At 29.6% G+C, this 16839-nt stretch overlaps 3 protein-coding genes across 6 annotated transcripts in view; 1 reads left to right on the top strand and 2 right to left on the bottom strand.

Moving 5' to 3' along the window:
- The window catches only part of LOC107443107 (guanine nucleotide exchange factor subunit RIC1), a 63964-nt gene extending 60034 nt beyond the window's left edge, over window positions 1-3930 (top strand). For both annotated transcript variants that reach the window (XM_071183461.2, XM_087167853.1), the window contains one exon: window positions 1002-3930. In XM_071183461.2, the coding sequence (XP_071039562.2) occupies window positions 1002-1317 (316 nt within the window). In that variant the 3' untranslated portion in view covers window positions 1318-3930. The remainder of the gene's footprint in view (window positions 1-1001) is intronic.
- A 432-nt stretch (window positions 3931-4362) lies between these two features.
- c12.2 (von Willebrand factor A domain-containing protein c12.2) lies at window positions 4363-9929 on the bottom strand. The gene has a single exon (XM_087167852.1). The coding sequence runs from the start codon at window positions 9927-9929 to the stop codon at window positions 4518-4520; it is 5412 nt and encodes a 1803-aa protein (XP_087023978.1). The 3' UTR covers window positions 4363-4517.
- LOC107443109 (von Willebrand factor A domain-containing protein c12.2) lies at window positions 8820-16748 on the bottom strand. 3 transcript variants are annotated; one of them, XR_015435515.1, is made up of 4 exons: window positions 16443-16748; window positions 14935-15037; window positions 12084-12222; window positions 10028-10169 (listed from the first exon to the last, which is right to left on the bottom strand). XR_015435515.1 is itself a non-coding variant. In XM_016056872.4 (3 exons), exons 1-3 carry the CDS (start codon window positions 16596-16598, stop codon window positions 10018-10020), a joined length of 411 nt encoding a protein of 136 aa, XP_015912358.3. In that variant the 5' UTR covers window positions 16599-16748; the 3' UTR covers window positions 8820-10017. The 3 variants fall into 3 exon arrangements, 1 of the variants encoding a protein (XP_015912358.3); XR_015435516.1 differs by having other exon boundaries at window positions 10031-10169; window positions 12108-12222; XM_016056872.4 differs by lacking the exon at window positions 12084-12222 and having other exon boundaries at window positions 8820-10169.
- Between the last annotated feature and the right edge of the window lie 91 nt (window positions 16749-16839).

Raw genomic sequence — 16839 nt, 5'->3', positions numbered from 1 at the left:
CGGGAGATGAAGCATAAAATCGGAAATCTGTCGCAAAATGCAGCCGAGTTGCACATGTGAGTGCAAGAATCCTCCCCGCTTAATCCATCTCAATGTAAATGCCATACAAGGACCCACAAATCCAACGTTTAAAATTATTAGAACTTTACTACGATATGGCCATGGTTATATCGAAATTGATCTTGGTTAAATGAAGTGACAGGGTGCTTAGCGTTTTTAAGAAGTGCTTAAAGGTGCTTATTTTCGATTTTCATTTTTTAAAAGCCCTTGAAGGTGCTTTTTTCATTGGGTGTTTTTAAAAAGTGCTTAATTTTCCCTTTTTCAAAATGAGATTTCTCCTTTACTATGTTGATTTTCGCTTCGAATTATGCAAAAAGACTCAGTTCACATTGTTCTATTCAACGTTGTCTCAAATAATTCAACCCCAATCTATTTCGACGTATTGTCAGTCCGTAGCGTATGAAAACGCCATTCGTTTTACATGATTCAAAATTTCATGGTTTTTGACAATTGTCAAAAACAATGTCAAAAGGTTTTTTTTTACATGACGGTTAAAACAAGGTAAAACCATCAATTTAAAAAAAAACTTTACAGTTCTGCCTAATTTTAATATTTTTTAAAGTGCTTAAAAATATTTTTTGAGAAATGCTTAAAAGGTGCTTATTTTTTGTTGAATAATTTGACTACGCACCCTGACTGAGGAAATGTTGAATGGAACATTGTGAAAATGATTTAGCGTAATGCATATCAACAGTTGACAAGGCAAGAAATCTCTTTTTGGAGCTATTTTTATTGAGAGAAAATTAAGCATTTTTAGAGATGTCCCATTAACAAACAAACAAAAACAGAAAATAAGCACTTTTTAAAAACGTTATGCACTCTGCAATAGTGATTTATAAGGGTATCAAAAAGTCTTTCTCAAACCTAATATATTTTTAAATTATTCATTTATTTATTTTTTAAATTTGATGTTTTAAATGTTCTTTTTCCTTTCTTTTAAGTCTTGGTTACAAAACATTCATGTTGATGGTGCATAATCAAGCTAAAGCATTGAGTAAAATCAGCTCTCCCACTACTTCATTAATGAAGAGAGAAATACAGCGATCTACAGAAGACTATTCCAGTGATATCTTGTATGACAGTGAAGAAAACCACCACAGACTTTCAACCAGCAGCGATATCCCTGGAATTGAGGGTACATTAGTTCTTCATGGATCAAGTCCTGATAAAGAGGAAGAAGTATCATCCAATGACTCTGAAGAAAGCTTTGATTCTCAAAAAAGAGAAACTCAATCATCAGAATGTTTAATATCATAGAAAAAGTATTTTGTGTAGTTTATGTACATTTGTAGCAAAGTGAGTGATACATTTTATGAAGAACCATCTTCACTGTTTTAACTGATATTTATTATATAATTGAAGTGGATTTCATAGAATTTGCTCAATTATTGTTTTATAAGGAAGGAAAGTGTACGTTATTCATGTAATTGGAATACATATAGCAGTATTTATGGTATTACTAACCACTTTTTTTTAATACTTAAAGAATCATTCCAGATTTTACAGTTTGTAGCTTTGCTGTATATCTATTTAAAATACATCAATTTTAACTTGTACTCTTCATTTAATTTTGAGATTTGTGTATCATTATTTTGTCTTTGGAGAAATGCATGATAAATTGGTTTCGACACAAATATTTTTATACCACTTTCTATATTTATCGCCGACTTTAGTTAACTCTTAATGAATTATTACGTAGTTTTTTCCTTCCAATTATATGTTTAGAATGTTCTATGAATTAACTGTCTAATAATACTCGTTTTTGTGAGGAAAAAAAAACTAATATTTTTACCAGTTTAAAAATAAGTATTTCCTGTAGATAATTTTCAAATTTACATTATATTCGTCAAATTTATATTTTTTCCACAATTGAAGAGAGTATAGTTTGAATTCACATGAATGACTTCTCAAAAATTATTATTTTTTAAATATTTTTCTTTTTTAAAAAGAACATTATGATAAAGCATTGTTTCTTAAATGTTATTGCAACACATATCTTGAATGCATTATGAAAATGTTGTACAAAAACAGTTTTACTGAAATATGGTAATTTTTGTTAAAACTTTATTTTATAATTTTTTTTTTAAACCTTAATTCAAATGAATCTGACTTTTTCATTGTTAACCATTCGTGAGCTAGAAACATTCCATCCCTTATATACACTATGTTAACAGCTCATTACTTATTTCAAATAAGCAATTTGTGGTTAAAAATGTATGATTTTAAATAGGAGAAATAATGATAAATTTTAAACCGTGAAATTTTTCATGAGAAAAACTCAATAATGGAACTATATTTGTTTCCTTTCAAATTATGACATTAATTTTATTATGGTGTTATTATATTGTATAATTTCATTGAACTAATTATCATGTACAGAAAAAAAAAATCTTAATTTTAAAGTGTGTTGCATGCACTAAGCTGTTGAGAAACTCTGAATTGAATAATGATAACTGATGAATTAAATTCATTACATTAATTAAAGTTCACATTTTAATGCAAGTTTATTTACTTAATAATGTTTGAAGTTTTTCTACTTTGATAAGTATTTTTTTTTCATGCAAAGTATATTTAGCTTCAGTAAAAACATACAAGTTAGAATTATAACTGAAATTTTTATTCATTAAAAAAGAAAGCTGTGACTTATCTAATACAAATTTAAAAAAATAAATTTTGAATTGTTCCATTTCATCATTATGGAAAGTTATTAATTCATGTCTTTTCAGTGATTGAAAAAAAAAATCCATATATTTAGTTTAGTATTATATATGTAACCATGAAATAATATAAAATTTTACCTAATTTTTGTTTTTTCTTACATAGTTGTTTCTGCTCCTATCAAACTCTATATTCATACATTTATAAAAAAACATTTGTTTATTGGATACAACTCTGCTTAATTAGTATATTGTTTTTAATTATAATGTAAACATCTGCTTTTTTTGCCTGGAAAGCTTTCACTTGAAATCTGTTTAACTATTTAATCAGATTGCTTATTAAATAATACAGCAGAGTGCCCATTTATGCGATTGTCCCATTATCCAGATAGTTCAAGGACCATGTGTTTTCCCATTTTTTTCAGAAAGTTACATAAAAAAATCTTGGAAATTCTTTGTTTTCAGAATATCTGAAATGGATTGAAAAATGCCTTATTTTGCCTCTCATTAAACTTGAAAAAAACCTTATGTTCTTTCCGCCCAATTTCAATGTGGGTAAGTGGTTTGTCATAAAAGAACAGGTTTCTAAAACAATTTTAAAAAATTAAACTTAAACATGCCATTTGTTATATGTTATTATAGGCACTAATCCTAAGTTTTGAAAAAGTGTGAAAGGCAGTTATTTAAAAACAATCACATAGCCGTTTTTTATAGTTGTCCTATTATCTGGATAATCTGTTATAAGGAACTACTTTGGACCAGAGTGGTCAGAATAATCGGCGCTCTGCTGTATTTGAAACTTTTATTTCAACTATTTATTAATAGTACTGATGAAACATTACAATTTTAAATGTAAATACTTCTACTTTTTAAAGTTGTTAGAAGTAAATGCTCTAGATTTTTTTTTGTTGTAAATTTTTATAAATTGTTTAGAATAAAGTTAAATCACAAAAGTAAAAATTTATCTTTAATATTCATAGATGTAACACTAGAGATCTGATTCATATGTTGTTCCATTTGTATTATAATCATTACTTTGTACCTGTATGTGTTACTTGTATAATGAATGAAAAGATTATTAAAGAAAAATTTGAATTTTTTTATATATAAATTGAGAATTGTTAATGTTATTTATATGTCAAGTCATAATGCCAAAATTTAATATATGTAAAATGATTTATCTCAATAAAATAAATTATTTTTGTAACAAGTACAATTTTTTATACCTGCATTTTATTTTGATGGCAATAGGCAAAATTGTTCATACTTATACTTTTTTATACCATACTTATACTTAAGTTCATACTTATACTGATATAAGATGAATATTGACTTCATCTTTTCGTAAAACAATTTTTTCTCAAAAATTAATGGCTTTAAATAGCAAAATAAAAAAGTAAATAAACTGAAATATCAAAGTGTGATAAAAAAGATTTTCTGTTTATAAAAATTGGCTGATTTGACTCTTTTAAGGGAGAAACTATTATGTGATTATTTATTATTATCATTTTTTAGTTACTTAAATTTTCAATAAAAACTCTTAACAAGTTAAGCTTGAAATTCGTCTTTAAAAGCCAGAGAAACACATTGCTTTATTGATTTGAAGATAAATGTCATAGAACTATAAATAATATAACACATTGAATAAAGTTAAACAATATAAAAAATAATTTTATTGTAAATATAATTCAATTATAAATATTTTAAAAAATTACTAAGAATATTTAAGATTTGTATTTATACAATTTGAAAGTATGACTACATCAATAATACATATTAACTTAATTTTAGCATCAGGATTTATTCTTTAAGCAATGCAGAAGTAAAAATTTTTTGCATAATTTGAGTAAGTTGGGAGGAGTCAAAACACACAAATCCTCTTCCTGCAGGTAACTGTTTTTTCAGCATCATTGCTTGGTCTCCAAGAGACCCAATAAATATAGCAAAAGCATTAACTTTTGGGTCCATTACTAACAGTTTTGCAAAAGATCTTGGTGATATACCATAGCGATCAAAGTTAGCATCACTCATGACAATTACAAAATATTCATCAGCTTCAACTTTAGTAATAGTTTTGATAGCATGATCAGTGGCTTCTAAAGTATTGTCTCCGCTAGCACAAAATTGAGAGTGAGCAATCATATTCCTAAGGATATTTAACCTCTCTTTTCTGTTTTTGGGAGCTTGGCGAAATTTGGAAAATTCATAACAATATTCTTCACCAGAATGACCCACTATCTCATATTGGAACTTTTCATCATAGTTCTCAAGTGCTTCCATAAGAAGAACCACACATTCTAATTCTCTTTCTAGCCTATGATCATGTCCGTTAAAACGATACATGCTGCCACTGACATCAACAACTAGCCTTAAAAGTTTAGGTTTCTCTTGAGGACTTCCCATTTCAGGTTCTTGCAAACCTCTTTTCTTATAGATGGATTTTTCCCCTGTTATCCCTTCAATTAGTTTTGTATCATCAAACTCTCCTGAAGTCTGATGCCTTAACCACTGCCTTTCTTTACTCTTTGCTTGTAAACTATCTAATATAACACGTAATGATTTTATTTGATTCTCAACATTAGTTAGAAAATTGCCATATAACTCAGCATCATATTCACTCATTTCAATATCTTTTAGTTTTTCTTTATATGCTTTTCTATTCATTTCTCTGGCAGCTTTTCTTACTTCCTCTGGAACTGCATCTTTCATATGATCAGGTACTTGATAGACATTGTGACCAGCATCAAGGCGATAAGGGCCACCTCGTCCTCCAAGCCCAGCAGTGTCTCTTCCACCAGTACCACCAGCCCATGTGTTTCCACCTACATGAGGAGCTCCTGTTGGGTCAGTTTTGCCATGCTTAGGGTTAGAAACTTCCTTGTTGTCTATACGTTCAATTGTAAGTTGCTGTTCATTACCAGCACCAATCATTCTTCTCCATTCCTCAAAAGATGAAACTAGAGACTGTTCACTAGTTTCCCACTTTCGAATGCACCCTCTAACATCAATCGTCACTAATGTTTCATTCTGCAGTAAACACATTAAAAGATATGATTTTGATGTATTGATCAACCAATTAGCAAAAGAAGAAGAATTGAAAGGTATATTTGCATCTACATATGCATACGTTGAGCTCTTCAAATCAACTATTTCCAAAAATCCGGCATCATTCTGACTGTATTCATTTTTAATGTGTGATGGAAATTCATGTACAAATGTTATTATTTGTTGATTATTAGGCATAATACAATTTCTTTTCATATCAGTTAAGTTTCCATCTTCTCGGGGAAATTTTAATATTTTCAACTTATCATCAAGTAGAAAAGATCCTGTAACAAGGCATGCATAATCAGTTGATGATGACATCAGAGCTGTGGATTGTGAGCTATCTGGTACAATTGTTTTTATTTGAATGGCTTCATCAATTTCTGATTGTAATGAACGACTTTTCCAATTTCTTGAGTCAGAAAGATCGACGAAAAAATGGTTTTTTTCACAGTTAATTAGTAAGCTGTGTTCATCTTTGACAAGAATACTACAGATATTATCAGGGAAATTCAATTGCTGAGTAGAGTTCTCTTCAAAATTTAATAGGATTATTTTTTTACCATTTTTATGGAACAATAGGACTTTTTTTTTATTTGGAAATTCGCATAATTCAAAAAACTGATCAGCTTTATTTGACACTATGTTACTTAATTTAGAAATAGCTTCATCTAAAAGAGAATTGATGTTAATCCTATTTATAATACCTTCTTTTATATTTACTAAGAATGTTTGGTTAGTAAACTTTTCATGCAGCAAAATTAAATCATTATAAGAATTAATAACTGATGTGTAAATTTCAGGTTTATAACCACTTCTTATGTTGGGAAAATAGCCTGATAAATTAATACTACTCATTAATTTTTTATTGGTATTTATTCTATAAATTGAAAGAGGATTTGCTGTAACAACATACAAAATATCAGTACCATCAATATTTGTAGCTTTGATATCTAAAGGCACATCATTTTGTTTTAAAGGTAACTGATAAAAACTTTGTTGCTCTGAAAAAATTGTAGCCCTAGGCTCAACTTCATCAATATGGCTCTGAACTACAGGTAGATGGGATTTATTACTAAGATACAATTCACGATTTTCAGTTTCCCACGAGTTTATATCTTTAGATAACATCCATTCAGTATTGTTAGTTGTTTGTGGAAGTTTATACCTTTTAGCAACTTTTATAGTGACTGTCTGTTTTCCAAAAGGTATACCATGTTTTACAAATATTTTAGAAAGGGTATCCTTAAACTCAGAATTAAAAACATCAAAATCAAAGACATTCTTTAATACAAATGGTATACCTTCTTCAGGAAACTTGTTCAAATGTTTAATGATATTAACAACTTCTCGAGTAGAATAAGGATATGATATTAAACCAGCATCAGACATTGAACGTAATTCAGCGAATAGATTAGCCAATTTTCTTAAATAATTTTCTGGCACATTAGGACCATACTGCTGAAGCATCATTATCTCTGACTCTAAACTAGGATTCTCAACAGCATGACAACTAAAAATGTCACCAAGTGTTGAAAAAAAATCATTCCCTAAGAAGGGAAAGCCTGGTCTATTAGCTAAAACTATCATTCTGAAATCTGGATGCATTATCACTTGATCGTTTCCATTAACTTTCTGATCACTATGGTGAGCAATACAGCGTCCATCAGAAAGAGACATTTCTCCAGACACGACAAGAGCTTTTAAAATACTTGTCACATGAGTTGGTGCTTTGTCAGCTTCGTCTACAACTAATACACGGCCAAATTTAACAGCTTTTAAAAGAGGCGAATCTTCATAAACAATTCTTCCATCTTGAACTGTTGGTTGCTGAGTAAGAGATTGAACTGTTGTGTCTCTATGCAATTGAATGTATTCTCTAGGCCTATTTATCAACTGTAAAAATCGATCAGTAATTTTATTTTTTCCAACTCCTTGGTTACCAACTAATAATAAATGCTCACCCAAAATGAAGTCTTGTAACATCGCCTCCATTACTTTGATGTGTTCTTGGCTATTGTAAAACAACACATTAGGGACTTTAAGTTTATCTGAACCTGCATTGTAAATTGGAATCTTGGTGTCTCCAATGTAAAGTTCTTCAATTATTACACGAATATTTTTCTCCACAACAGATGGTTTGGGTTTTTTGATTGAACAACTTTCAAGAACACTTTCCACTCCTTGCTTCGTTAATTGAGGTAAAAATTCAAAAAGACAAGATTGTTTTATTAAATCGTAAATACTTTCATGAGGAAAAGCCTCCAATCTTCGAGCCATTCGAACAAGTTGACGAGTAGAAAATGAAGTACTAATATTTTTTAAAACATCATCTTTTGAGTTACGCAATTTGTGAGTGAAGTTCAATAAAATATCTATTTTATCACTAGAACAGTTTGTAATGCTTTTAATAACAGTTTTTTCTTCTTCCATATTAAGAGGTCTAATTTCATGAAATAAAAATAATGAAAGCACTTGTGGATTTAGCCAATTTTCTTTAGAGCTTTGAATTTTAGGAGGTTCAGCTAATGCAACAATGCGAAAAGCTGGATGTATACATATAATATTTTTTGCTTCTAACTGTTCATTAGATAAATTCAACTTATTTTTTAGAGCATCAAAACGGTCAGATCTTAATAATTTGGTACCATCATAAAGCTGTATCTCGCGATCATGCACAAGTCCTTGTAAAACTGACAGTGTACTAGAATGAATCCGATGCAATCCATCTAACACTAATAACTTTCCTTCTTTCGCAGCTCGCACAACTTGTGATGGCCTCCATAATGTATTTCCTTTTTCATCAGTAATCCTTTGTTGTAATAAGTCTCTAGCTGTCATATCACTGTACAACATCACCATTTCCACAGGATAGTTAAAAAGTGAAGCAAATTTTTTTATTAATGTTCCTTTTCCACTACCTTTGTTTCCAATAATGCAGAAATCATGAGATAAATGAGTTAAACACAGGTCTGCAATTACATTATTATGATATAAATTGGAAACAAAATTCACTGAACCAACACTTATGTTATGTCCCAAAGCTCTAGCTGTAAATTTATTTTTCTTTGTTTCAAGTTTAACTTCATGTGTAAAGTCATCATTATCAAGATATTTGGATACACCAACTTTTACTTTGACGGAATTGGTTTGAATAGAAAATTTTTGCAAAGTTTCACATATTAAATTCTGAGCACTTTTTGGTAAAATTAGCTGATAAGGATATAGCCATTTAAATGTGTGTCCCACAGGAAAGCCAGGAAGTTTATTCAAGATGTTGAAGATGAGAAACAAATTTTCAATTGGAAACCTAGGTAGATCTAAATTAGAAGATTCTTCTGATAAAAATGTATGGCAAGCAGAAAGAAATCTTTCCAATTCATCCTTTTGAATGCTTTGAAATGATTCAGAAAACTCAGAAAGTTGTTCCTCAAAGCTCATCTTTAAATGAAGTGCTTGGAATCTTGATCTAAATGGAGGATCTAAAGGATTTCCTTTGAACTGAGGAACAGGTAGTCCAAGCGCAACCACCCGAAAGTCTTCAGAAACTCTAACTAATTTCCACTTGTCCAGTTCTTCTTTTGAATGTTCAAGCAGAAGCATATCATATCTATCTGGTGCAATGAGAAAACGTCCATCTTCAAGTTGCATTTCCCTGTTTTCCAACAAGTTATTTAAAACAGGCAATACATTCCTCTCAACTTTTTCAATACCGTCAAGAATCAGAAACCTACCTTCAATAGCAGCCCTTACCGCACTTTGATCTATATAGTGAGCAGTACCATCACAAATTTCTCTTCTTTGCTTTAAATCATTTTCAGTTGTATCACGAGACAAGATAACATATTCCATTTCCCTTTGCATCATCTCAAGATACTGTAAGATTGTACGAGCTCTGTAGCGTCCTGGTGAGCCAATCAAAAACATATCTTGACCCAAGATATCTTTTTTCATGATCCATAACAAGTGGTTTATCAAAGTTTCTGATGGATTCTTTTGAAGGTACAATAAAGGCACTAAATGTGGGTTTTTGGGTAAAGACACAGATTTAGTTACTTTACCAATTTTAATATCATAAATAGCTTTTTTACTACATTGACGAGAGTGAATAAGATTTTTTACACACCTTAGGAAAGAATGATGAAGTTTGCTATAACTGCAAAACATGATTCACTAAATTTATGATAAGTCTTGTGGAATTGTATAAATATGTATGAATAACTAATTATTGGTTATAAATATTAATAGAATACTATCAACTATTATCCATGCATTTCCAGAAATCTATGACTTCCAAATTCCATAGTGTTTCTTCATTTGAATTAACCAGCTTTGTTATTTTCATTGCCTTTACAGTGATTGTAGGTTTTGTTGAAAGTAGCTCTCCAATAACCATACAGTATAGACCTGAAATATTAAATAAATATATAAAGGAAATTACAAAACTGCACAACATTTTCATAAATATATACAAAAAATTCATAAAAATTACTTTAAAAAATATATAATAATATCATTCAGCCCTAGAAAAGGAAAATATGAAACTATTCAAAATTTAGTGACATGAGATGTATCCTATAAACTTAAATGTAGGATTTGGCCCTCTCGAGTACTTTAAAGAACTGTGTATTAAATTGCAACAAATTCATTATTCAATTTTTTGAATATTTTGAGAAATTTTCAAGCAAATTGAAAAATCTTTGTACACAATTATAAAATTCGTTTATGCAAAGATAATTCCATGCAAAATATTAATTTTGGTAAACATTTAATATTTTTTATTATTTTATATAATAATAAATTAAATAATTTTCAATTGTAGCTTATTTGTTTACTCCATTTTAAAGCATCTAAGTTCACATGGCAAAATTTGAGCAAAATCAGTTAAGTAGTTCCTGAGAAATCGAATTTCAAATATATAACTTCCTTAAAATTCGATTTCTGAGAACCATTCAGCCACTTTTGTTCAAATTTTGTATTATGCTTTGTAAAATTAGATACTTTAAAATGATGTAAAAAATTGAACACCATACAATTCAAATTTTTTTAAACTACTATTAAATAGTAATATAATTATTATTAATATTTACTAAAATTTATTTTTTGCATAGAATTATCTTCGGATAAACTAATTTTATAATTGTGCACAAATATTTTTCAATTCACTCTATAAGTTCACAACATACTGTATAATAGGCAAAAGGTAATGTATTATGTAGCCAAAAATTTGGACCGTCCTCCTGACGAAACTATTCGGACCATATTTCTCAGATTGTGGCGAGGTAATTTTGGGGTTCGGAAATTGGAATCAAATTTAGCTCAATTTTGAAAAGTTTTTAGGAGAATTAAAGAAATGCATCATTTCTAATTTAAAATAAGATCTAATGTATTTATTTATTGTAAATTTAATAATTATACAATATTTAACCTTTCTAAAGGAAAACTCAGCCTTTCCAGATAAAAAAAACTTTTCCTTTTTTACTATTCAGTTTTGTGGCTGTGATGTATTATTGCAAATTGTAATTTTTTCAATTTGTTGCTTAAATTATAGCGATTTCCCACTCACTGAGATCTATTGGCTACAGTTTATCTATTGCCAAGACTGAAATGGCTTTGATTACAGTTTGTTTATAAACATGAAGGAGGTCTATCTTAAATAGCACTTTTTTCATTAAAAATTCTTATCCATGTTCAGTAAAGAAAGTGTCTGCTCTACGAAAACATGGTTAATTAATAGAAAATTGCCAAAATTTCAAAAATTGCAATTTGAGCTGTCCGTTTTAGAGGAGTGCCTATTATCTGAGGTTTCCCTATATCAAACTAGCGTACAAAGCAGGGCTAAAAAAAAAACTCAGAAATTTTACCCGTCCCCGAGGATAACTTGTCCAACAATGTGCCCGTCCTCCTTTGAAACTAGCCCGTAGCTTCTAAATAAATAAAAAGATAATTTTCTCTTACTTATTACAAACGTTAATATAAGTTGCACAATGAATTAGAAGTTACTAGGATTACATTATACAGTAATAAAAGAAATACTAGGCGGTTTTTCTACTAGACTAGACTACTAGACGGGCAGTTTTTCAAGCCCTGCTACAAAGAAAATTTTAAAAAATTTTTTTATTACTTCCAGAACCACTGGACACATTTTAATGGAATTTTGTATTAACCTACATCGGTGTAATACACTAGCATAACAGGAGACCAATTTTTTAGAGGAACTTAATTAAAATACACAGTCATCATAGTTCTCAAAATTTCACACATAAAAGTGAATTTCTTATATCTGCTAAATATCTAAAAAAAAATAATAATAATAATTACAGTGAAACCTCCAAGAAAGCCCACCTCTACGTAGTGACCACTTTTGGGAGGCACAGAATTTTTTCCGTAGACTTTGTGCTGAAGAAAACCTTTAGGAAAGACCATTAAAACAAATCTTTCTCAGCGGCCATGCAAATATCTACACCAAATGCAGAAAAGGTCAAATAAGGAAATACAAAATGTCAAAACAAAACAAATAAATAGATTAAAATGTATACAAAATATGAGCAAGGCTCTTATTTAGAAAGCTCTTTTTGACAATACAACCTCATGTTGCAGACAGAGTGCACTAAATATGATGTAATCAATGATTTACTTTCAGAGAGGATTCCCAATTTAAATTAGAAAAAAATGCTTTTTCAGAAAAAACAAGAATCTCAAACAAACAAACCTCGGCTCGTATTTTAAAGCTAACTAATTTTTATGATATAATATTAAATGAAAACTTGACAGGGGTCTGTTTAGAAGAAATTTGGGTCCGTTAACGGACCCTTCAAAAAATATCTTTTCATTAAAACGGACCCTTGACAAAATGATTTTTCTTTTAATCGGACCCTTCACAAATTTGTTTATCTTCATTATTATTTTGTTAATCGAAAAAACCCTTTCCAGGGCAGAAAACAAGAAAGATGGATGTAAACGAATTAAGTTTTGTCTTCGGCAGACGATTCTTCCATTATTCGTTCGAAATTAATATTCTGCGTTCAGCAGTATAGGCTAAATACCGAATATTTGTATGTTGCATCTCTAATTTAGAAGCAGCAATTGTTGTTTATTTTTTAAAATTTAATTTTTTAAATTATAATTTTACAGTGTTGAGCATAATCTTGTATATCTTTACAATTTAAAAACTCCTTGAAAAAGTTTTTTTTTGCAATAACGGACCCTATTTGCACAAATTCATAAAAGCGGACCCTGGTTGAAAGAATGTGAGTAATTTTTTCAAAATTTCACGAAAAACGGACCTTTCACAAAATGTCTGGACAGACCCCTGCTTGAACAAAAAAGATAATTGTTTATTTATTCAGAGGTGTTTGTGAACCCAACTCAAAAATCCTGAAAATTTCTTGAGTAAAATCATTAATAGCTCATTTCAAAAAATTAATGTCTTTATAAATTTATATCATTGATATTTTCACAACGTGAAATTCTAAATAAATTATATGCAGCATAATTTAAATTAATAATTATATATAAGTTAACTTTTATCTCTAATCACACTTGTTATTCTACCAGAAAACATATTTACAAATGAAAAAGATGCTGAGTATAAATTCTAGTTCTAATATTTTTAAATAACAAGAATTTTTATACAACAAAAATTTTTATACATAAATGTGATCGATGATTTCTTGAAACTTCTGGATCTTGGATTTCCAGAAATTTCGGGGTCGCAGTAAGAAAAAAATCCAGATTTATTCCACAGCACAATCATTTCTGATTTATTAAAAATAGCTTCATCATTAATGATTGGTGAATTTGTTTTTACACATAACTATATCAGTTGGGATCATTTTTATAGATGCTAATTTTTATTTATAAATCCCCCTTAAATTGAAACTAAAATCGTTAGCGAAAAATTTTCTACCTTCCATAACAATTTTGAAGTTAATGGAGGTAACCTCAAATAACGATCAACCTCCATGAACGACCATTTTACTGTATAACGGAGAGTGGTCTCTCCTGAGAGGTTTCACTGTATTTTATTTATTTATTTTTTAAATTAATTTTTATCTTTGATGAATTTAAATGGATAATGATTCGTGACAATTTTCTATACTTGATTGAAATATTGAGTTGTACTTTTAGAAATTTCTATTTGTCTGCATCTTCCCCCCCCCCCATGGCATAATACAAATATCACAAACACATGGCATAATATATTTATCAGCAAATTATCAACTGGATCAGCTCCATCTGGATGTAGTTGAGGTTTAATAGTAAAAAAGGTTCTAAAATTTTTATTAATTAAAAAATTTACCTTCCCTTGTTTTGAAAAATTAACTTTACAACTGAAAGAAGATAGCTTACATTATATAACTTGATCAGTGGCTAGTTACTAATACATATATATCATACAATAGTTCCTAATATCATTTATAACATCAAAATAATATACATTTGTTCAGTTACAACTAAGAAACTACTACCTGCTAATATATGAACATAGACTAATATTTACAAGGATTCTACTGGGCCGGGATAGCCTGGTCGGTAGGGCGTTGGGCCCATGCCTGAAGTTCGTGGGTTCAAATCTGCCGACCGAAGACTCTCTGTGTAGTAAAATGGTGACTGATACACGTTAAATCTGTTGAGTAGCAAAGTTCTCCATGTTCCCATAACAAATCAATACCTCTGGGGGTACTGAATTGGAGATTGATCGTTCTCTGATTCAGGTCAAAATTACAATCTGTGGATGAATGAATGGGTCCGGCCTATAAACGGGCGTGGTGAATAGATGTGACAAAAGTCAAATTCTTGGCCATAGATGGCGCCAGGAAAACAAGAGCAATCGCACCCCTCTGCCTAAACAGGCATACAAAAGACAGAGACAAGGATTCAGCTATTTTTCACATTGTTTTTTCTGGTAAAAACTCAACCATGCCCACCCAACACGATGCCTGCTTATACCGTCAAACCTCTGCAGTCATATGATCAATTTCTTGGACATTGCAGGGTAGGTACCTGGCCAATATATAGAGATTACCAAGGACTAGCTACCTACCTTCTAGCTATGACAAACATCGCAAGTGACCATGTGCGAGTAAAATAACATCCATATGCTAAGATAGAAAATTTCATTTATGTTGATTTTATTGTTACAAAAAACATGTTATATAATATTTCATACCATCTTTAATCCAGGGTCCAAAACCAGGAGCGTCATTTACAGACACAATAGTTGCTAGGCCTGTACCGTCATCTAAAGTAAAAGTACGTAAGGAGGCAGGTACCTATAAGTATAAAAATATCTATAAGAATAACTATAAAAATGTATTAATTTATTTCATGAAAAGCTTTGAAACATGTCAATCAAGAAACAAGTGACGCTACTTTCCACTCTCACTTTCTTCCTACATTTTGGACACTTTTATCTTGCACCAGTTTTTTTTTTTTTTCTTTTTAGTGTTATGCCACGTTTAAGTTAAAGATATGTTAATAAGAAAACTAAAACGAATAACAATTTAGATAAAAATAAATTATTGATAACTTTACAAAAATTAAATTGAAAATTTTTCTAAATTACTATTTTTATTAACACATTTTTATAACTTATATAAATGTCTTCATAAAATATCCCTTTTATTTTACTAAATTTTTATCAACTCTTAGAAATCTTTATATATATTTACAATAAATAAATGTTCAAGTCGATGGAATCTTTTAGCCACAATTTTTTAGATTACTTTTTGACTACCTCAAGCACTTAGAAATGTACTGAAGTTCAATGTTTAATGTCGATGCAAAATCCAATCATTTCTCGGCCACTACCAGCAGAATTTATCAGAATATGACCCTTAAGGAGAATTTATAGTCAACCAAAATTTTCTGACATAACTGACAATTTATTTAAATATCTTAATGCATTCAGAATCGCTTAAAACATACAGAAAATATTTTATTACTTTTCTAAGAGTGCTAATTATTGCTTATTTTTAAGCAAAAAACGTTTATTTTCATTTTCGTTTGAAATGGGGTGTCACATTATTCGTTATGAATTAACGTCACCTGTACCCATCTGCCGTTCTTTTACAATCACTCTGCTGTGAACGTCATTATGTTTTAGCTTTCGTTTGAATTATCGCTTAAATCTAGTTATTTTAGATGGTAAATAACTATGTGAGAACAAATATTAATTAATTGTGGCCTAATGTAGCTTAATGAAAATGTGGGCTAAATAAATTTATTTTAATAATATATTAAATTTCAATGGTAACCACTGAAACATCGTTAATAGTTGATGAAGTTTTTTAGTTCTGAATAGTATGATTTTTTAGTTCATTAAAAAAGGTGTTAGCATGAGTTCTGTATACCTTATATTACTTATTAAAATTACTTATTTATTTGCATTATAAATGGAAAATAATCTAACCATGTTAATCTTAATTTTGAAGTGTATTTTCAAATCATTTCGAAGATTTATTTTTATATTAAGTGGAGAAAAAAAAAATTTAATCCAGAAATAACTAAAATGCAAGATTTCTGTATCGGTGCTTACGAAAAGAAATAGCAATATTTTAGAGAAATGAAATGATCTAGTAGCAACACCGTCAAACTAGAAATAATGAAAAAATATTTTTTCTCCAAACATAACCAACTGTTTATTTATAACCTCAGAATTATATATGCAGAACTTACATTAAAAATTATACCCTGTACCCAAATCAGCCGGAAAGGGTCAACTTTATTATGATCTGTCAATGCCCATTTTTTAAATTTGCAGGACTCATCTAAAACAGTTTGCAAACACTGGCAGATAAAAAGTTTTCGGGCGGGTTCTTCAAGAAGGCTCATTATCAAAAATGAACAATCATTGTTGGTTAAGGGACATGAAAAAAAAGGTGATTTTTATTACTAAAAAAATTTATCTCGAAGTTAAGAGTTAAAGGGTTAAGGCAACAATTATTATCAAAATAAAATAAAATTCCTGACTAAATGCTGCATGACGCAACATCTGTTTTTATTCTTCATAAATCTATTCTACGAACAACTGATCACACTCACTGAGTTCCTTGCATTTTTTTACATACATACA

The sequence above is a fragment of the Parasteatoda tepidariorum genome, chromosome 7 (genome assembly GCF_982258835.1).
Source record: "Parasteatoda tepidariorum strain Cologne lab strain chromosome 7, Ptep-v5.0, whole genome shotgun sequence".
Lineage (NCBI taxonomy): Eukaryota > Metazoa > Arthropoda > Arachnida > Araneae > Theridiidae > Parasteatoda > Parasteatoda tepidariorum.
This window is presented reverse-complemented; position numbering and strand designations above follow the sequence as displayed.